Source organism: Panthera onca, chromosome C1 (genome assembly GCF_046562875.1).
Source record: "Panthera onca isolate mPanOnc1 chromosome C1, mPanOnc1 haplotype 2, whole genome shotgun sequence".
NCBI lineage: Eukaryota > Metazoa > Chordata > Mammalia > Carnivora > Felidae > Panthera > Panthera onca.
In genome coordinates, this window is record NC_138346.1 from 149,972,867 (window position 1) to 149,995,631 (window position 22,765).

The window sequence follows — 22,765 nt, forward strand, 5'->3', positions numbered from 1 at the left end:
ATGGTAAGTGAAGCGCTTTCCTGAGTTAGATGAGTCATTCTGGAGAAGTATCAAACTCATTATAGCTGGCTGGTCAGAACTATGTGTAGCACTCCTGGGACTTGAGACTGGCAGGCTGGTGAGACTAAGCCCCTTAACTTGGGGAGACTGCACTAACTCCGGAGAGTGTCTAAGAGTTTGAGAGTTGGTGTTGGAAAAGATACCATGTATTTGTGTTGGGGGGAAAATAAAACCCTTGTTCGTGCCAGAGGTGGTGTCAGGAAGAACCCTAGAGTCCCATTTTCCTGCTTCTTCACATGTTTAGTGACTTTACATATTTAACGAAACTGGACATTATAAATGATGTGTTGTAGAGACTCTGGATTCTCTTTTGTTCCTCTGAAAAGTGGAGTTTGTTCTATAATGTAGTTAACTTGGCTGGACTCAAACTCTAAATTCTGTCCTCTCTGTGTAGAATAGTAGCTGAAATCTCTGCTTAATTTTTCAGCTTCTAGATGCTGGTAGTTCCTTCTGGACTCTCCTGGGGTTTCCCCTAAAAATGAGTGTGTTAGTCTGCAGCCTAGGATCTTGTTAGACTTTTTATGTGGAACTGGGGTCTCAGCTTGTCTGAGGCTACCACCTTTCCATGACTTCCCCCTGACCATTTGGTTATTCTGTCACCAACAGACCTGTATAAGCCTACGGGTTTCTGTCACTTGAGCCTCCTGTGGATTAGGCAATACTTAAAGAAAAAACACTGCAAATGTGCACATCTCATCCTTCTCCCCTCCAGTTTCTGCTTACTTTAGGTCACTCTCTTGAGACTTCAAATAGTTGTGTGTGTGTTTCTGTGAAACTCTTGTTTTCTAGATCTTATAATTATTTTCTGTGAGTTTGACCAACTTATTCCACCATTACTTAGTCACTTGTTTATTTTTTTATTTTTTTAACGTTTATTTATTTTTGAGACAGAGAGAGACAGAGCATGAGCGGGGGAGGGGCAGAGAGAGAGGGAGACACAGAATCGGAAGCAGGCTCCAGGCTCTGAGCCATCAGCCCAGAGCCCGACGCGGGGCTCGAACTCGCGGACTGCGAGATCGTGACCTGAGCTTAAGTCGGACGCTTAAACGACTGGGCCACCCAGGCGCCCCCAGTCACTTGTTTATAATATGAAACTGAGGAATGTTCTTGAAAGAAGTAGTATTATAAACAAACAAAAAACGAAACCAAAAAATAGTTACTATAAGTTTCTGTCATGTTTATTGCTCCTGCATATGCTTAGGTTTGAAAACCCAGCTCATTCACATGGCCTCTGGGACTCCCACAATTAGAATGCCACCAGAGGTTTTACCCTAATGACTGATAGTCTAAATAGCTTGTTTTTTTAATAGGTGTGGTAAGCTGAAAGAGTGGCTCTTGATTGTGAATGTTCCAAAATAAGAAAAAAAAAAAAAACCCTCCTGGGGTGCCTGGGTGGCTCAGTGGGTTAAGTGTCCAACTTCGACTCAGGTCATGATCTCGCAGTTCGGGAGTTCAAGCTTCGTGTTGGGCTCTGTGCTGACAGCTCGGAGCCTGGAGCCTGCTTCGGATTCTGTGTCTCCTTCTCTCTTTTACCCTCCCTTGCTCACGCTCTGTCTCCCTCTCAAAAATAAAAAATAAACACTAAAAAAAAGAAAGAAAATCCCCTCCTTTATTTAGACAATTAAATATAAACTCTAAATATTATAATAGATTCACCTAAAAATGTAATTAAGCAGGATAACCATTTAATACCCCTGCCGTTAAGAATTAACACTACTGTTCACTGCTTAATTGAATACTCTTGGTTAAACTCATCTTCCCAGTGATGCTACCAGCATCATCATGATCACCTGGAGTTTGCTGAAAGTGCAGTCACAGACACCACCTTGAATTTACAGAGTCAGAGCCTGCAGTCTAACAAGATCCCCAGGTGATTCATATACGCATTAACGTTGAAACACCCTAGGTAGGGTAGGTTCACAGCCTGGAGCTTCAAGTAGAAGCGTTTGTTAGCATCTTCAAAATCTTGGGTTTGGTTTTGTTTTTTGTTTTTTTGTTTTTTTCTCTGTTTCAGCCTGAATGAACAGGGGCCTTTGCTCTGGCTTCCTGATTCTTCCCTCTTAGCTCAAGTTAGGAAGTAATTCACAAGGGAGAAGTGAAGGCAGCATCTTTTCGCTGGTTTCGTTTCTTGGTTTCCCTGCACCCCAGTACGTGGTTTCTGAGGGTTATGCAGTGAAGGCTGGCAAAACCGTTGTCTGAGTTAAAGCCTGTAAGTACTTTTCTTTTAAAGCGTTTCTCTCCCTCCCCGCCCCCACCCCCAAATGAGCTGTTTCCCAGTTGCTTGAGAATTCTTCTGTCTCCTTTCTTATCATTTCCTTCTTTTGCAAAATACTGTTTCCCTCAGGTTTGTTATGGGTAAAATTCAGAAAGAACTCATTTCTAAAAGGGCACTCTTCCCAGAACAAAACCAGGCTTATATTAGCCTTAAAAAAACTGAATAAACCTTAAACAGTTTTAGAGTGGGAAACCTGACAGTGATATATGTGCATGGGTTTATTTATTCTTGACCAGGACTACTGTAATTCCTATGCCAATTTTCCTCTTTTTTCTTATGGTTCCGGCTTCTCCTTCCCATGTCTCAGGGAGGGAATTATGAAGCTGTTCACTATCCCTCTCTAAGCATGGCAACTGAAATAAAAGAATAAAGGGTCTAAAGATAATACACAATGTGGATAATTGAGAGTTGGCTATAGGCCACTTATACCCTTGAGATGGATTGTACATAGACTTCTCATTTTTAATATTCTTAGCTGGAAAAATTTTAATCACTAAAATTTGAAATGGGGAAAGAGAGACCTTATGTTTTCTTGTTTGTTTCTCATTGTCCCATAGGAAAAGTACAGCATGCTTCCCATAAATGAATGAGTGGCAAATAGTTAATGCACTCTCTGTTCTTTTGTTTTTGTTGTTTTGTTTTGTAGCTGAGCAGAAATACATTTAATTATGTTGCTAGACAAGAAAAGGAGGCTTACTTCAAAGTCAGGCATAGCCACACCTGATTTTCATTTCCCCTCATCAAGCAGCAGAGTCCACAAAACAGCAACCCCCTTTTAAAAGCATTGAGCCCCTGGCGATTTCGGGAGGTTTCATGGAATTATGCCTGTAGTGTGTCCCCCTAGCCTTGCCATGAGATATACAGGATGTAATTCTACCAGTTTTTCTGTATCTTTAATATCTTCTCCAGAGACCTGCTAGAACTGAAATTCTGTGAGGAGAAACTGTGTTCGTGCCTCTGGGTTTCTGGCTCTTTGTTAAAAGGCATTGTATTTGCTTTGCTGTCCTTAGCTTTGATTCCATAGTCCTTCTGGTGGCTGGCACAATGACACAGCAGGCAAGCCAGCTAAAGTGTATGACGGTTAGCAAGGGACAGCCCGTCGAACAGCTGTTAGTCATTAGGCATTGATGGAACATCTCTCTTTCTCTCTTTGCTCCACCTTTTAACAAACTTCACAAGAAGCCTTGACCCAGAGTAAACATAGCTATACATATATATTTTGTCTAGTTTAATGCACTCTCTTTGCATCATTGGGGAATTTTTGAACCAAACTCCCCCTAGACATAGGACACAATTTTTGAGAGTTGTTGGAATTTTCAGGACATTTAAACAGTGGGAAAATTAATGGTGTTTTCTTAAAAATGAAAAAGCGAAACATGGGCTGTGTATGAACTTGACCAACAAATTTTTTATTTTGGAAAGAAATGGAAACCAACCTACAGGGTACCACTGGCAGACCTGTCCACCACTGGTTCCACTTCTCTGAACTCCAATACTGACTTGAGAACTTGTCAAGCTCTTTCTCTGATTTAGAAATCCCAGGTTCCTAGTAACTGTGTGTGTGTGTGTCAGGGGGTGCTTTCTGAAGATGCCTCTCTCAGATCCACTAAGAGTGGAATCAACGCAGGAATTAGGGGTGAGGAATAAGATGTACAAGGGTACATCTGAATCGACTTCAGGTTATTAACAAATGTCAGCATCGTCATGAACAGTGTATGTCTCCTCATCTTTGTAATCATACACAAGTAAATGAAGCAAAGAAGGGGAGTAAGGAGGAGAGCAAAAAGACTTAAATAAAAGAACCGTGGTGTGGGGTGCCTGGGTGGCTCAGTCGGTTGAGTGTCTGACTTCAGCTCAGGTCATGATCTCGTGGTTTGTGGGTTCAAGCCCCGTGTTGGGCTCCGTGCTGACAGCTCACAGCTGGAGCCTGCTTCAGATTCTGTGTCTCCCTCTCTCTCTGCCCCTCCCCTGCTCATGCTCTGTCTGTTTCTCTTTCAAAACTAAACATTGAAAAAAAAACTATGGTAAATAATTGTTAATTTGCTGTTAGGAAAACATCCTCACACACCCAACTGTATACATCTCCTAGGTCCACACCGGTGACAATAGAAAGGAAGGAAAGGCTGAGGATTTGTCATATGCCCATGCATATCTGATAACTTCATATTTTCTATCGAGACACCATGTATGGAGTTGCTTTTAAGACCTATCACTATAAGTACACATACACATTTTATGTTTTATTTTAAAATTTTAAGATACAATTTTTACCTTATAGATGCATTATTAAGAAAGTCAATCAAAGGCTTGGATTGTCCGAATATCTCTTTTTCCTCCTCTGAAAATTCTCTTGGATAATATTGTGTACTGGCATTTTTGGGATATGTCCTAATACATTAAAAGATGATAGAATACCAAAAATTAGATCAAAGAAAAGTAAATATAGGTTGTGACATGTCAAAGGTTTCTTTCTGTGACAATAATAAGATACTATTTTATATTTAAATTCTATATATTGAATTTTTTCTTTATCCTAGACAGTTGATATTGACTGCCTTTTTGAAATACTTTGAATATTTATGTATTTGTTTCCAACATAATCAAGAAGTGTTTATTTTTTAAAATCTTTATTTAGATATTTTTAACTTATAGAAAAGTTGTAAGAAGGATCTAAGGAAGTCCCAAACACTCTTCACCCAGATTCATCAGTTAACAATTTGCCACATTTGTTTATCATTCTCTTCCTATTTGGTTCATTAGATCAGTGTTTCTTAACCAGTACAGTCCTACCCCACCCCCACCCCATGGGAACATTTGGTCACATCCAGAAACATTTTTGGTTGTCACAACTGGGATGTGCTACCTGCATATAGTGGGTAGAATCCAGAGATGCTGTTTAATACCCTACAATGCACAAGACAGCCTCCCACAAAAGAGATTTATCCAGCCCAAAATGTCAGTAGTGTTTGAGACTCAGAAATTCTGCTCTAAATATACAAAACTAGAAACAATTTGCATTCCAGCAATGATGGTGACATGATCTTCCTCCAGTCTGCCCTCAGTGCTCACCTCCACCCTTGAACATATCATGCTGTTGCATTTGGGCACTGGCAGTCTCACCCAGTAGAGTGATCTTTCGGTATGGGATTATAGAAAGGTCAGATGGTACAGTCATTGAGAGTGTGCACTCTGGTGATAGGCTGCCTGGTTTTGAAGCTAGGGTTTATCACTTACAAGCTTTGTGACACTGAGCTAATTATTTAACCTCTCTGTGTCTGTTTATTCATCTCTACATGAAACTTTTAAAGTATATAGCACATAGAAGCATTGTAAATTGAATGTGTTAATACATGCAAAGTTTTTAAAATAGTGCCTAGCACGTTTTAAGTGTCCAAAAAAAACATTAGGTTATATTTAATCTGTGTTGAACAAATGTCAGTGAAACATCTCTGTGAGAGGCAAATATATTAAGTGAAGAGTAATCAAACAAGGAGTAAAGAGAGTTTTGCTTATGTTGAATAAATCATTTTTTCCCCTCCTAGTTAGCTCAGTATCAGTAGCAGAAGGCAGAGTGATAGAAAGAAAGAATGTTGGTATTGGAGCCAGAGAGACTTGGGTTCATATCTTAGCTTCACCTTTTTAAATTTAAGTTTATTTATTTGTTTTGAGAGAGAGAGAGAGAGTGTGTGTGAGAGAGAGAGAGAGAGAGAGAGAGAGAGAGAAAGGGAAAGAGAGACATAGCGCAAGCAGGGGAAGGGCAGAGAGAGGAGAGAGAATCCAAGCAGGTTCCAGCATTCAGCGCAGAGCCCCATTTGGGGCTCAATCCCACTGGGATCATGACCTGAACTGAAATCAAGAGCTGGACACTAAACAGATTGAGCCACCCAGGTGACCCTTAGCTTCACCTTTTCATTTCTAGCACATATTAGTATCTTCTGGATAGGATTAAGTAAGAAATTTTATGGCACCTGTTGATCTCAGCAAAGAAGTACCCTAAGCGTCGCTCTTACTTTTAACATGTGATTTGTTTTGTTATTTCTCAGCATATCTGTTTGTGATTGCTTCAGATTTAAATTATGTCCCAAACATTGAACTTTCATTTCTCACCTCACTTTGCCTCAGCTTCTTTATTTGTAAAATGGGGATAGTGCCTACTTTAGAGGGCAGCTGTGAGAACTCAGTTGCTTTATGCCAAGCGCTTAGAAGAATACCCAGAACATTGTGAACATTTGCTTTCACTGTCATTCCTCTTTGAACCTCACCATTGACCTTTTTTTACTTCTATCACAATCCTTTATCTCATCCTCTCCACCCCAAACTAGCTACCCTTCCTCATTTCCTGATCTTCCTAAGGAGAACCAGCATTCTCCCAGCCACCTAAATTGAACATTTTGATTCTTTTTTTTTTTTTCATCTTATTGGTCAAGACCTTCCCTTACTTCTCATTTATTTACTCCATCTGTATCACTATAGCTGTCTGCTTGTATCGGTCTACATTCAGTGAGCGCCTGCTAAGTCTCAAGTCCTATGATGGGGTTCCTGTTGTTGGAAGTTCACTGTCCTTTTCTGAGTCTGCCTCCTGAGTCTACCTCGGCTGACTCATTCTTGTCACTTTTCTGTTCCCTGGCAGAAACATAGAAGTCTCTGGCTGGCTTGGCTTAGTGTATCACCACTCTCCTTCCTGTCTCGCCCCCACATCTTGGTATTTATGAATCTCTGGTGTCCTAATTCTCTGCCCAGACTTGACTACTGATCCTGTCTTTATTTTTACCTCCTTTAATTCTGACCTGTCTCTTCACCTGACTGCCTTGTTTCTGGCCCATTTCTTATTCAGACCCCTGGGATCTATGTATATGTGCCCTGACTTTACCAGTACTTTTTTATGGCTTCTGACTTGGTTTATATAAATTTGAAAAGCGTGTTTTTTAGTTCACTCTACACTCTTGATTCCTGATTCTCCTGGTCATATATTTCATATAGGATTTCAGCATATTTCACGGCTCTCCTCTTAATACTGAACTCGTCAGGCATCTGTTCTGTACATTCTTCTTTAACTTGATCCATCTCTTCCCCCTTCTTCCATTCCCTGTTTCCCTCCATCTGATAAATGGGTTTTGGGAAATGTCCTAGGAGTTGAGGATGTGGAAATAAATAAATCGGACAAAGTTCCTGTCTCATGGAGCTTGAATTTTAAGGCAGGGGCAGGAGGGAAGGTGAGAGAAGAATGACAATGACAAACACATATCAAGTGGTGAAAATAACGTGAAGAGAAATAGAGTTAGGGGGTAGATAGTAATGGTGGTGGTTGCTTTTATAGATGGCCCCCAACTTATGCTTCCTTCCACGTGTGATTTTTCTTTCCTACGGATGGTGTGAAAGCAATATGCATTCAGTAGAAACTGTACTTTGAATTTTGAATTTGATATTTTCCTGGGCTAGTGATATGCTGTATGATCCTCTCTTGTGATGCTGGGCAGTGGCAGCAAGCCTCAGCCCCCGGTCAGCCACAGGGTCATGAGGGTAAGCAACCCATACACTGACAGCCATTGTGTACCCACACAATCATCCTGGTTTTCACTTTCAGTATTTAATAAATTATGTGAGATAGTCAACACTTTATTATAAAATAGGTTTGTGTCAGATGATTTTACCCAAATGTAGCCTAATGTAAGTGTTCTGAGCACATTTAAAAGGCAAAGCTATGACGTTTGGTAGGTTAGATGTGTTAAATGAATTTTCAACTTAGGATATTTTCAACTTACCATGGGTTTGTTGGGACATAACCTCATCATCTGTCATGGAAGATCTGTATACAGGAATTTCAGAGAATGCCTCATTCAAGCAGAAATCTGGATGAAGGAGGGAATGAGCCCTAAGGATGTCTGGGAAAAGAGTAGCCTGGAAGCTATGAGTATGCTTGGTGAATTGAAGGAACAAGGAAGCCAGTGTGGCTGGAATAGATGAGGGAAAACAGGCAGAGAGAATCTAGACCATGTGCAGCCTTGTAGGTTCCTGTAGGATGGGAAGCCATTGAAGGGTTTTGATCAGTGACGTTATCTTACATTTTAAGAGGATTACTCTGGCTCTCTATGGAGAATAGAATGCAGAAGGGAAAGAGTGGATAGAAGTAAGCCAGTTAGGAGGCATTACAATAACCTAGGCAAGTGGTGAAGATGGAATGGTCCAAGGTGATAGCAGTGGATATATTTTGAAGATAGACCCAAGAAAATCCAAAGTTTTGGGTCTGAGTAATTACAAGAATATCATTGTCATTTACTGGGATGAGGGAAATTCAGTGAATCTCAGTTTTGGAGTTAAAAGGAAAACATTTGTTGTTGGGCATGTTAAACTCAAGAGACATATTAGAAATTCAAGTAAGTAGATAAGTAAATGAGTTCAGGTAAGAAATTGAGGCTGAAGGCATAGATCTGGGAGTCATGAGCAATAACAGACAATAGATTAGTATCATAGGACTCTATAAATTCACCCAGGGATTAAGTATAGTTAGAGAAAAAAAAACATCAAAAGGAGTAAGCCTTCGGGTCCCCTAATATTTACAGGCTGGGAGGAAGGGATCCAGTAAAAGAGACTGGGAAGGAGCTGCCAATAAGTTAGAATAGGTACAATGAGTGTCATCCATAACACTTACTGGAAAGCTGTGCTTTAAGGAGAAATGGTCAACCACGTTAAGTAGTGCTGAGAAGTGGAGAAAAAGAAGGTCTGAACATTGGATTAGGCAATCAGACAACTGGAAGTCTTTGGCGACCTTGTGAAGACTGGCATGGGCTCAAAACAAAATGGCTGAAGAGAGAGTGGAACTAGAGAATACGGACAAGGAAGAGTTTTGTTATAAAGAAAAGCAAAGACCTTGGAATAGCTAGAGATGTCAAAAAAGTTGGGTTTTGTTTGTTTTAATGATGGGAGTTATGGCATTTTGTATTTACACATGTCTCCTTTCCACCCTTTCTTCTGTGCCTACTGCCACCATCTTAATTTAGACACTGGCCACATTTTGCCTGTTTAACTACAATGGTCTCCTACTTGGCCAATGTTCTCAACTCCAGGCTTTTTTTCCTCTGCTCTCATCTTATGCTTGACTCATCTTATTTAAATAGCCCTATCATCCTGCCTCTCCCTTGCTTCAGAACTTTCCAAAGTTCCTTACTGTCTGCCACAGGGAATCCACTTCTCTGTCTGCCTCTGCTACTCACTCTACTCTCCCCAGGCTGGTGTCCTTGTTGTCCCATGCAGACTCTGGTCTTCCCACCCCCTTGAACTGTTCAAGTCTTTTTAAAAATTTGGGCTGTTTTTCCTTTCCCCATATCTCTAAACCATATTCAGCATCTGTGGCTTATCTTCCATAAATCTAAAATTTATTTTAATAAATTTATTAATTTTAAGTATTTATTAAAATAAATAGTATTTTTTGAATCCTAAAAAAAAATGCATGGTTTAGCTAAGTATATTTTCAGACTTATACAACCTTCAAAGACTAACTCAAGTCCCCAAAGCATTCTTTCAGCAATCCATTTCACATCAGTTCACTCACTGGATTAATTTTAATGAAGAGTTTGATGTGTGAAATGATATGGGTAGTCTCAAAGTGCTCTGGATCCAAGGCAGGCAGACAGGGAAGCAGAGGAGTACAATGTGGGTCATCAGCGCTACAGTAAAGATCCCTCTAAACTCTAGCGGGGACCCAGAGGAGGGAGAGATCAACTCTACCAGATGTTTCCAGGAAATCACAGAGGAAGGGGCACCGAAGTGGACCTTGAAGGGTAGAGAGGTGTTCTCCAGGTTCACCATTTTATACAGAGGAGCAGCATGGGCAAAGGCAGGGAGATATGGAAGAGCAGATATTCTGGGAGCTGGAAGCAGCTCATGGAGGCAGAGCATAAAGCGCTTGTTTCAGAACAGGTGACAAGGCTGGAGTGGCAGGCAATGCCTTGTAATGGAGGAAGGAGGACCTAATGCCATCCTAAGGGCTCTGGATGTGGTGGGGTGCTAAAGAAGAGATTTAGGCAGTGACATAACACAGTCTGATTTGATATGTAAGAATGACCACTTAGGTGGTGGAATAGAGCAGTGAGGAGGCAAAGGCGAAAGACAACCAGGGCCCCTTCTCTGGTTGTCTGGTTGTTGATTATTAACAACATTAGTTATTTTCCCACTCCATAGTGGTTACAGTCTTATATACTTGTATCTCATTTTCCTATTGAGATTTTAAAAGGTGTTGATGAGTAGATCTTCCTGAATTGAATCACTCTGTGAAGACCTAGGTCATCACTGTCAAGCCATTTCTATTTATGATAAAGTCTTTCAAAAATAATCACAGATGTTGCTAGATTTTACTGTACTTGCCTTTGAAAATATACAACCCCATCACATACTTACCATCTTGTTTGAGTACTTGTGTCCTTGACTTTGGGGACTACTTGCATGCCAACATCTTTCTCAAGTTGCTTAACAATAAAATTTTTATCTGGGTAGGCTGTACATTCAATATAGGCATCTTTTACGCTCGAAGCATTTTGGTCCCTGAACTTAACTGGCGCACCAAATTCACTTCGTTTTCGAGAAATCATGTATGTAATCTGCAACACGTGTAAACAGTAAAAGGAACATAATCAAGTCCCTGGAAAAATGGATGTGGGGTAGACAAAACTGGTGCTCTGCTCAGATCCTCTAAAATCTCTCCCTCTACTTTCTGTTTACCTCTCCACTTCTGTGTTTTCCATTTCCAGGGCCACCACCTACTGTTCTTCTGCAGAGCACTGCTCTGGGGCTACTGGGACCACGTTGGTACAAAGGTACAAAGAATAGTGACTGCCAGTTTACATCTTGACCACTGTTGGACTGGCAGGAGACATATAGAAGCCCATCTCCTTTACTTGTGTTTGGGACCTTCAGGTGTAATTTACACCCAGAGTTCCCTGAGGGGTTCAAGCTAAAGCCTTTCCTCTACTGGACTTTTGCCTGGGACAGCATCCTTTGTAGGACTTCTGCTATGTCTGTGTCCTGCTGCTTTTCCTATTCTTCTATGGAACTTTCATAATAAATCACCCACACGCAAATGTTCTTTTCAGGGGCTGCTCTGGGTATGCGTAGGGCTGCCATAACCAAGTGCCACAGTCTGGGTGGCTTAAAACAACAGGAATTTATTTTAACTATTTTCATAGGTGTGGAGGCTGGAAGTCTGAGATCAAGGTGTTGAGGGGTTGGCTCCTCTTAAGGGCTCTGAGGGAGAATCTGTTCCTTGCCTCTCTCCTAGCTTCTGAAGATGGCCAGAAATCCTTGCTGTTCTCTGGTTTGTGGATATATCACTCCGGTTTCTGCTCCCTTCTTCATGTGGTGTTCTCCCTGTGTCTCTGTGTCTTTGCATAGCCATCTTTTTAATAAAGGCTCCAGCCATATTGGATTAGCATCCCCCGATTCCTAAATAGGGTCATATTCTGAGGTAGTGGACATTAGGACTTCAGCATATCTGCTTTGGGGACTACAATTCAACCCATAATGCCCACATATCCAAAACAATAACCATTCTTCTATCAAAGGAAAAGCCACATCCGTGCTGGCAAACATAGCAAACCTTACAGATCCCTCAGGAATAAGTGTTGTTGAGCATTACAGAGAGGTAATGCACTGAAGATCATATCAGCCCCCTGACCTGCTTTGCAGATTCCTTAACCGATTCTTCATCAATTTCTTTTTCACTGCCCAAAGAAACCCATGGTTTAGAGATAGGTGGTTTATAAATATATAAATCTTCAGAAGTATGCTCTTTATATTCTTCCTGTTCTTCTGGTACTTCTGGGCGCTAGAGTAAAATAAATAGCACTAAAATACATGACCCAAAGTAGATTATAGCTGCATGCAGCTATTCTGCAATAAACTTTACATTTGTATAAATTCATTAAGCACTTACTTATTTTCTTTTGTATTTGTTCATGTTTTTCAATTAGGAGAAGAAAATTAAACAAAAGGGAAAAAGCCCATTTAATCTTCACAACAGCCCTGGAAATAGATCCTGTTGGTGCCACCACTTTGTGGACTAGTGGTTCAGTAACTTACCCAAAGTCGTGGAGATGGCAAAAGGAGAGCCAGAAATACGGGTCAAAGAGTAGCCAAGAGCAATATTACTCCAGATTCATTGTTTCTACTCTCATTGGGTCAATGAAGGGCACATAAGTAGAGTACATGTTACTCTGAGATATTTTATTTAGTTCATCTGACATTTACTGCTTACCTACTCCAGGTACCTACTCTAGGCCCCAGGGAAAGAGAGCAGAACAAGAATAATCATAACCATGTATAGATCTCCCCCAGAGGTATTTCTTTCTTCTGACAATCAACAAAATGCAAGGACTGGGGGTTTGCTTACATTTAAATAGTTTTCTTTGCCTTCTTCTGTTCCAATAAGATAAAAGTTAAGTCCATATCTGAAGTCTTTGTCATAAACAACCAGAAGGTCATCTCCAGGATATTCCTACAGGAATATAATCAAAAGGGAAGGTCAGTTTTCATTCAGGTTATTCATATACAAAACTGTTATTTTTCTAATCAATAATGAAAGATAGCCAGAGTGCTATTCTATGGCTCATAATCCCAGATTGCACAACTATTTTATATAAATTAACAAAGCTCTTAAAACTCAGTGGTTCTAGGGAAATTTACCATGCAATTTTATTTCTAATGGGAAAAAAAGAAGCATTCCTTGTATTTGGTATTGATACTCTGTATGTTTGGAGACATATCAGGACCAAGATTATGAATAAAAAATTAAAGCAACACCTGGGTGGCTTAGCTGGTTAAGCATCTAGCTCTTGATTTCGGTTCAGGTCATGATCTCATGATGTGTGGGATCAAGCCCCGCTTTGGGCTCCGTGCTGAGTGTGAGGCTGCTTAAGATTTTCTCTCCCTCTCCCTCTGCCCCTCCCCTGCTTGTGCTCTCTTTCTCTCTCAAATTAAAAAAAAAAAAATTAAATCTGTATGGGAAAATAAGGGTAGATTCCTATTCTAGTTGAAATTGGGAAGGATGAACTTTTCTGGGTGTAAAGTAATAATCAGTCACTGATAGGTGTTTGCTTTTCACAGATCATTGAGCAGGATCCCAAAGGAGGTATGGACAACCTAGCATTTGCTCAAAGTAATGGAGGTGGGGAATACCAGGTTTGAACTCAACAAGCTCTCTAACTTTTATTATTATGTATCAGAAGCCTCTTGGGTAGGACTGAAAAATAAAGAGAGATGTTGTACTTACCTGGATAACTTTTTTGACTGGGTAGAAATCAGACACTGCAGCTCTGTTTTTAAAGTCTGCTAAAATATCTTCTTTTTTGATAAGTTTATAAGGTTTTTCATCTGTGACATCTTCATCTATTCGGCAGTTAAATATTTCCTGGGTCTGGGTAGTTAACACTAAAGGATAAATTTCTGGATGACCTGGGGAAGGAAAAGTAGACTCGGGACATTAAATATTACCACTTAAGATATTAAGAGGCAACATGCAATTGTTTGCTTTAAATAATTATCTTGGCCAAAATTTTGAAAGGCTTTTTTTTAATGTTTATTTATTCTGAGAGGGGGCAGAGGGGCAGAGAGAAAGGGAGAGAGAAAATCTGACAGTGCAGAGCCTGACGTGGGACTTGATCCCACAAAATTCGAGATCATTACCTGAGCTTAAATCAAGAGTTGGATACTTAACTGACTGAGCCACCCAGGTACCCCTCATTGTTCTTTTTTTTTTTTTTAAGTAAGTATATCCATTACAGAAAATGTAAAATAAATAAATAAATGAAAAGAAGAAACTAACAATTACCTGGAATACTACCTCTCAAGTGAGAACGTCTGTTAAGAGTTTGCTCTTTTTCCCCTCTCTCATTCCATCTTCTCATTGTCTTATCCTTCTTATCACCATCAGCTTCCACAGTCCCAGTCTCAGCTCTGCATCCACCCCCAAAACTCCTTCCCCCAACCCCACCTTTCCAGGGTCTCAGAGCCCACTCCCTTCTTCTCCAGATCCTACACGCTTGAATGTCCTGACATCTTTTCTCCCACTGCTCAACAGATGTGCCAACAAGGGGAGAAATGCATGTGGCCTCTAAAATGGAGTTTGGGGCTTACTTTCCCATAGAAATATTTATCGCCCTGCCCAAAAGAAATACTTACCCCCCATCCTAGTGGCTCTATGATACTATTATCCAGGTAATTTAGGAGGGTTTTAATGACTGTGTGCATAACATTGATGATATGTGGAAATATATTCCAAATAGCAATCAGTTGGTACAATAAACATTTGGAATACAAGTTGTTCACAAATTAGGAATAAACTGCCATTTTTATCTCCCTGAGAGTTGGAAATGGGGGAAGCTGGGATCCAAAGTAAGGTCCCTGCACTCTTAGTACGATGCTATACTTTCTCTATTATGTGTGAACACAGAGCACTGGAGAGGGTCCTGCTCCTTCCTCCACACCGTCAGGGAGGTAACAGATTATATTCCATAGGATGCAGTGAGCGGCATTTATTTCCTTAGAAGCCTGATAGAGCAGGAGCCAAAGACAGACTTCAGCTCTATGTAACTCACTCCTCAGAGTCTTACTGTGTGTACAGGGAAGAACCCTAGCAACACAGACTATAGCTGATACATCAATTGCCCTACATATTGAAACACAGGTAATTTAAATAACTACCATGTATCGGTTTGTTTTTTTTTTTACATTTTGGTTGCTGTTTACTTTTTAAAAAGCAGTTTTATTGAGATATAATTGGCAAACAATAAACTGTATATGTTTAAAGTCTACAATTTGATAAATATATGCATATACCCATGAAACCACCACCACAATTGAGCTAAATATACCCATAATCCCTAAAAGTTTCTTCTTGTCCCTCCCTCTGTACCCCTCCCCTTTACCCCTAGGCAACCACTGACTTGTTTTCTATTACTATAGCTGAGTTTGCTTTTTATGGAATATTATAAATATAATTACACAGTATGTGTTGTTTTGTTTTATACAGAGCGCAAGTAGGGAAGAGGGGCAAAGGGAGAGAGAGAGAGAGAGAGAGAGAGAGAGAGAGAGAGAGAAGAGCGAGAGAATCTTAAGCAGGCTCCACACTGAGCATGGAGCCCCATGTGGAGCTTGATCCCACTACCCTGGGATCATGAGCTGAGCCGAAACCAAGAGTTGGACGTGGGGTGCCTGGGTGGTTCAGATGGTTAAGTGTCTGACTTAGGCTCAGGTCATGATCTTGTGGTTTGTGGGTTCCAGCCCCACATCGGGCTCTGAGCTGAGAGCTCAGAGCCTGGATCCTGCTTCGGATTCCATGTCTCCCTCTCTCTCTGCCCCTCCCCTGCTCACACTCTGTGTGTGTGTGTCTCTCTCTCTCTCAAAAATAAACATTAAAAAAAAAAAAGAGAGTTGGATGCTTAACTGACTGAGCTACCCAGGCATCCCTACATAGTGTGTAATTTTGTTTATCTTCTTTTATTCAGCATAATTATTTTGAGTTTCATTCATGTTGGTGCATTTAGAAATGGTTCATTCCTTTACATTTCTGACTGGTGTGCCATAAAAGAAAATATCAACTAGGCAAATATTTCTTAAGATTTATGGCTTTGGATGTTGTATCTAGGATATCTTTGCCTAATCTGAGGTCACAAAGATTTTCTCCTATATTTTCTTCTAGAAGTTTTATAATACCTGGTTTTATAGTAAGGTCTATGATCCATTTTGAGTTAATTTTTGTATATGGTATGAGGTACAGATTAAAGATCTTTTTTTTTAAGTGTAGATATATAGGTGTTCCAGCATCATTTGTTGAAAAGACTATCCTTTCTCCACTGAATTGCCTTTGCACTTTTTTTTGAAAATCTGTTGACCGTATATATGTCAGCCTACTTTGGGAGTCTTCATTCTCATTCATCGATCTATTTCTTTATCTTTATGGCATCTTTTAAAAATAGCAGCAACAGTTAACATGAACCTTCTTTGCAACATCCCCATAAAAGGAAGTGTGTGGGTACCACCTAATTTAAGTTCTGTAACCATCTCCAAGGTATTGCTACCTTGTTTTTCAGATGAGAAAGCAGAGGCTCAGAGAGGGGAAGTCATTTGTGACCACCCAGTTATTAAGTGGAAGAATTATGAATTGAGACAGGTCTGATTCCAAAACCTGTACTATTAATCACTAGTGGTAAACAGAATAGAGCCGCCCCCCTGCCCCACCCCCTAAAGATGTCCATGTCCTAATCCCTGAAACCTGTGAATATGTTACCTTATATGACAAAAGGGACTTCCAGATGTGATTAAGTTAAGGAACTTGAGATGAGGAGACCACTGGGCCCCCGAGAGGGACCCAAGGTAACCACGAGGGTCCTTATAAGAAGAAGGCAGGGGGACCAAAGTCAAGGAAGGAGATGTGACAAAGAGGCAGAGGTCAAAGAGATAGAAAGATTAGGAAATGCTATCCTGCTGGTTTTGAATATAGTGGAAAGTGGCAACAGTCGATGAATGCAGGGGGCTTTTAGCTGAAAAAGGCAAGCAAGTGGATCCTCCCCTCAAAGCCTCCAGAAGGAACCAATCCTGTTAATACGTTTCCTTTAACCCAGTGACAGTAATGTCAGACTCCTGGTTTCCAAAACTGTAAGATAATAAGCCATTTAAATATTCAGTGTTTTAAGTCAATACATTTGTGGTAGTTTATTATAGCAGCTATAGACAATTAATACACCACTGATACTCTAACCTGTATTAAAAAGCATGACTTATAATTTGGGGTAAATTATTTAACTTCTGGGAGTCACAGCATCTCTGTCTCTGTAATGGCCATAAACAATGCCTACTTCACAGAGATAAACAGATGAGAGGGGTGTGCCTGGCACAGAGCTGTTGTTCTGTAAATGTTAGCTCCTTGTAAAAACTACATTTATTCTCCAGGAACCTCTAGACTTTGCCCTGTAGACCCTTAGGCAACAGTTTTTTAGTCTGTCTGTTGATCCTTGGTTCTTAGAAGGAAAGGGAATCCTAATTCCCTGAGGCATGAGCCACAAGCCCTGAGTGACAGTTGACAATGTCAGGACCCCATAGCAAGGAATTCAGAGAGATCCTTATGTTTCCCTGAGGAAGATCTGGGGGAAGAAGAGAGATGTTCCAGTATAAGGTAAATCGAAACCTACCCTCAGGTCTCACTGCTGTCTACTGAGGTGTGTTTTTTTCTCCTTAAATAAATCCATTTTTTCTCCTTAAATAATCTATTTTTTAGTCCATTTACTTTATGCTGAAACCCTGTCATACCCCATTCTCATGTTTGTGGACTTTCTTACCAGTTAATTCATGTAGTCAAGAAATATTTACTGGGCAACTACTATGTGAAAAGCACGGTGTTGGTAGTAGGGTTGGACTATCTAGAGGAAGAGACAGAAATTAGGCAGATATACTCAGAAACACTTAAGTACAGATTGTGACAAGTGCTATTTAGGAGAAAACAGGGTGAAAGTAGAACTTAGAATGAAGAGAATGGGAGTGGTGGTGGTCTCTTTAGATGAGAAGAATAGAGAAAGCCACTTATTTATTCAACAAATCAGCAAATATTTGTCGAATGGTTATTATGTGTCAAGATCTGCTGAGCAAGAGCGTTTCTGTTCTCCTGGAGTACTTGTGTTCGTGTATGTGTGTGTGTGTGTGTGTGTGTGTGTGTGTGTGTGTGTGAGAGAGAGAGAGAGAGAGAGAGAGAGAGTGAGTATACCCCAGGGCCAGCCAGGTGTGTGTGAAAATAGGTTATAAATGCATAAACAAATAAATACAGCCCATCTTCATTATTCACAGATTTTATATTTGCAGATTCACTTGCTAAAACTTATTTGTAACCCCGACATCAACAGTCGCAGTGCTTTTTGCCATCATTAGCGGCCATGCTTATAGTGGCAAAAACTTTGAGTTGCCTTATGTGCACGGTCCCAGCCGAGGTCAAACACGGTGATGCTCTGCCATCTTGTGTCAGCTGTCAAACAGTAAACAGATGTCCTTCCCGCTGTCTATTTAGTGCCACATTCTTCCTATTTTTGTGCCTTTTTATTGGCAATTTTTGCCAGTTAAAATATCTCCCAAGCGTAGTGGTAAAGTGCTGTTCAGCATTCCTAAATGCAAGAAGGCTGGGATATGCCTTGTGGAGAAAATACGTATATTAGATAAGCATTGCTCAGGCACGGGCTGTAGTGCTGTTGGCTGTGAGTCCCATGTTAATGAATCAACAATATACATTTAATAAGGTGTCTTTAAACAGAAACACACATAAAACAAGGTTATGTATTGATTGGCTAATGAAAATGTTGTGACCAGAGGCTGACAGGAACCTCTCTGTATTTACCCTAGGAGCACTAGCTCAGTATTTGCTAGTTCAGTATTTGCAGCAACTGTGCAGAACTTCCAAGAAAAACAAGACTCAGCTGTACTTTAATTTCAGCCTTAGGATAAGTGCTAAGAAGGCAATAACATGGTGCTAAGTGAAGGAGAGGTCAAGAAAGGCCTCTGGCAGGAGTGGGATTGGAGTCTAGATCTGAATGATGAAAAGGAGAGAGTTGCATAAAGATCTGGCAAAAGATCTATCCAGGTATCAGGAGCAGCAAGAACAAAGGGCCTGAGGCAGGAATAATTTTGGTATGCTCTGTGCTAAGCAAGGCTGGTGGGCTGTAGGCAGGCAGGTGTGGTGGTTGGGAGTGGGGAGAGGATGGAGAAATGGTCAGAGAGGAAGGTGGAGCCAGGACCACTATAATGATAGAGTGAAGCCATGGGAGAGTTTAGGCAGGAAAGAGACCTGGCCATGTGGTATGCAGAATGGATTGAAGGAGGCTGAGTGGAAGCAGTAATAGCAGTTAGGGGCTAGGGAAACAATTGGAGTGAGAGATGTGGGGTCTGGACTAAGGTTGCAGAGGTGGAGATAATTTGAAGTGGATGGGATTTACTTTAGAGGCGGAATTGACAGAAGGAGAATGTTTAGATGGGAAAGTGTTAAGGGGGAGAAAGGCGTCAAAGATGACTTCCAAGTGTCTGGGTGGTACATTCATTAATTCAGTAAGTTATTTATTGGGCAGTGTGCCCTGTTCCAGTGCCATTTACTGTCAGCTGACATCCTCTCACCATCTCCCCACCTCCACCCCTCTACCAACCTGGCTCAAGCCTCCACCATCTCTTTCCTAGATTGCTGCAAAAGCTTCCTGACTGCCCTCTGCTTCTGTCCCTGACGTTCTCAGCTGAGTAGCCAGGGTGACACTTTAAAAACAAGTCAGATTAGGGGCGCCTGGTTGGCTCAGTCGGTTAAGCGGCTCAGGTCATGATCTCACAGTTTGTGAGCTCGAGCCCCACATCAGTCTCTGTGCTGACAGCTCAGAGCCTGGAGCCTGCTTCAGATTCTGTGTGTGTCTCTTTCTCTGCTCCTACCCAGCTTGCACTCTGTCTCTCAGAAAGAAGTAAACATTAAAAAACTTTTTTAAATAAATTAAAAAAAAAAAAAAAAAACAAGTCAGATCCCATCACTCCTCTGCTTAAATACCGCCAATAGCTCCTATCCTACTTGACTAAAAGAACCCTCAGAACAGCCTTCAAGGCTTTTAGATCTTCCTTCTCCCTAACCCTCACTGTTTCCTCTCTGTTTCTAAACATGAAGTGCATCACCCAAGTCAAAACTAAGAGGAAAGTTTCAACAACAACCAATACGAAAGGTCCTACTGGAATAAGATTATTTAGCCTCTGAAAGAAGGGACGGTATTAATTTGGTTGGCTAAGTTCTAGTTTATTTGCTTAAAAACCAGCCTCTTTACTTGAAATAGTGGAATCTTACCATGAAGTACAGATAAATATTGCCCATGAGCCAGAGTCTTAAAAAATATTATTCTAATAAAAGCAATAGCTTGCAGACTCACAACACTTTAGAGTCTCTTTAGTAACCACACCATGTTCGATTTGTAAGGGACTGCTAGGCTCAAGTCTATTTCTGTTTGAAATTCTCCCTTCCACTCTTACTGTTTATTCTTTCTGTAACATTTTTCATTTTAGATTCTAAATGGCATAATTTTAGCCCACGTGTATCTTAAACACGTCAATTTGTATTTTTGTTTGCTTATTGAATTTTAAAATATCATAAAACTAGGAGCATAAATTCTAAATTATACTTCCACTTACCCATGCTCTCCATAGTAACAGGTTCCACTTCTTCTCTGTCTAGAATATAATGAAATAATGTCAAATTTACATTTTTGACACATAAGCGTCATAATTTATCACAATCTTTTACCAAGCCTCAAAGCACAAAACATAAACACAAGTACACAATGAAGTTTTAAACTATTTTATAAATGCTTAAATAGAATTTGAATAATTATCTTTTTTCACAGAATTATGTCTTCATGAAATGCTATGGCATATAATGGATGTTGCAATGAAATGCATCAAAAGAATAAATGTCTATACTCTAAATTCCATATGTGTTTGACTTTATGACAGCGAACATATTTCCTTATTTGATACAGAAAACCACAATCATTTTGGCTGCTAACATATATACAGATACTAAATCCATAAAAAATCCCATTAATGAAAAAACAATCCTACCAGGTAATATCTGTTTGGTTTTGCTCCGTTTTGTGTTTTTGTAGCCACCAGCACTCTTTTGTTTTTGAGATTTTGGAGCCATGGTTCTGACTTAGGCTGTATAAAGAGATAATGTCATTAGTAAATTCTGTTTTACAGTTTCAAATAGTCAGCATGACCATTTAGTAAAACATGAGAAGAATATGTTTTCTAAGCTTTACCTTTAGCTAAATCAACGTGTATCTTCATAGGATGGGTGTTCTGTGACCAAAGGTTGATCGCAACAACAATCTTACTGGTAAGGTCTTGCCATTCCAAGGGAGCCATTCAGCTGAAGCGAATGGAAGTGACCTGCCAGCCCTTCAAGGCTTCAGCCATAGGCCCTGCCATGGAAGCATGATGGGGGATACTGGCCCCCCGCCTCTCACTGCTGTTCCCATTCCAGGGAGTTAGTGTCTGCTGCCCTCTGCCCAGCTCCCCACCAGGTGCCTCAGCAACGAAGGTAGGCTCAAAGTCCATGGGCCCACAACATACATACGTGTTCATAATTTTTAAAATTTGTATCATTTAAGCAGTACTTTTATCCTAGCATGCGGACCTATACCCACTGTGTCCTTCTTTGTGCTGTCAGAGAGTGCCTCCAAAGGTTCTCTGTGGAACTGATCATCAGTTTTGGCTGAGGTCATTTGCTATCACATCAAATCCTTGTCATCTCAATGGTCACCCCTGTCTCATCTTGTTAGATGGTTAGGAGTGCAATTTCAGGAGCCTAAGCAGCAAGTTTGAAAAATAGACTTTGCCTTTTAGCAGCTGTGTGATCCTTGGCAAACTAAATACCATCTGAGTCTCAGTTTATTCATGTTTGTTTTTTTCAAGTTTATTTATTTTGAGAGAGTACGTGTGCATGCGAGCTTGGTCAGGGGAGGGGCAGAGAGACAGGAAAGGAGGAAGAATCCCAAGCAGGCTCCTCCTGGTCAGCGCAGAGCCTGATGGAGGGCTGGAACCCATGAACTGCGAGATCACGACCTTAGCTGAGATCAAGAGTCAGACGCTTAAGCAACTGAGCCAACCAGGCATCCCTTAGTTTATTCAGGTTTAATGGGGATGATGACAATAAAACCTACCTCATAAGGCAATTGTGAACATATAATGAAATAAAATTGCATTGACCTTGACTCAGTCATGTCAATCAGACTGGCTTGCCTTGTTTTATAAACAAACACAGACTGAAAATTATTTCATAAACCCCAGTCAGAATACCTGAGTTTCATTTTCTTTCTAGTTCCTTGATTACTAAATCTGGTCCAAAGTGTGGGTTTGTGTTTGTGATATACATTTTTCACTTCAGACCCTTCACATGTATTTTTTCAAAAGGTAATAGTGATAGCTCACGTTTGTTGAGTGCTTACTATGTGCCAGGCACAGTTCTAAGTACTTCACATGTATTATTTATTTAATTTGAATCACCCTTTTAGGTAAGCATTTTATGAAAACTGTTCTCTTCATCCTCATTTTATAAGATGACAACAGAGGCCGGGAAACTTGCCTGAAGGGATACACAGAGCGTGAGCGGTAGAGTCAGGGTGAGAGCACTCCCAGTGTGGTCCCAATGCCCCCAATTTTCATCTTCGCACAAGACTATCCCTTGAGTTTCAGTGGTAACTGTTTGCTGTGTTTCATCACAAATGAAATCATTGCCTTTACCTAGAAAGGTGTGATGTTATGATTTAAGCAGCATTTTATGATTCTGACAACTTGGGAATTCCCACTTTTTAAACCCCCTGCAATGAATGGTTCCGATCCAGCTTTTTAGACTGTCAGGTATCCTCAATCCCACTTCTCAGC

The 22,765-nt window shown here is 40.5% G+C and overlaps 1 protein-coding gene across 1 annotated transcript in view; it reads right to left on the reverse strand.

The window, feature by feature from the left end:
- The window catches only part of DNAI3 (dynein axonemal intermediate chain 3), an 82,185-nt gene that overhangs the window by 49,634 nt on the left and 9,786 nt on the right, over positions 1 to 22,765 (reverse strand). Inside the window, exons 2-8 of the mRNA XM_060625657.3 lie at positions 20,942 to 21,037; positions 20,513 to 20,551; positions 13,596 to 13,777; positions 12,717 to 12,821; positions 12,003 to 12,152; positions 10,730 to 10,929; positions 4,607 to 4,723 (exon numbers count right to left, since the gene is read on the reverse strand). Coding sequence (XP_060481640.1) covers positions 4,607 to 4,723; positions 10,730 to 10,929; positions 12,003 to 12,152; positions 12,717 to 12,821; positions 13,596 to 13,777; positions 20,513 to 20,551; positions 20,942 to 21,023 — 875 coding nt within the window. The 5' untranslated portion in view covers positions 21,024 to 21,037. The remainder of the gene's footprint in view (positions 1 to 4,606; positions 4,724 to 10,729; positions 10,930 to 12,002; positions 12,153 to 12,716; positions 12,822 to 13,595; positions 13,778 to 20,512; positions 20,552 to 20,941; positions 21,038 to 22,765) is intronic.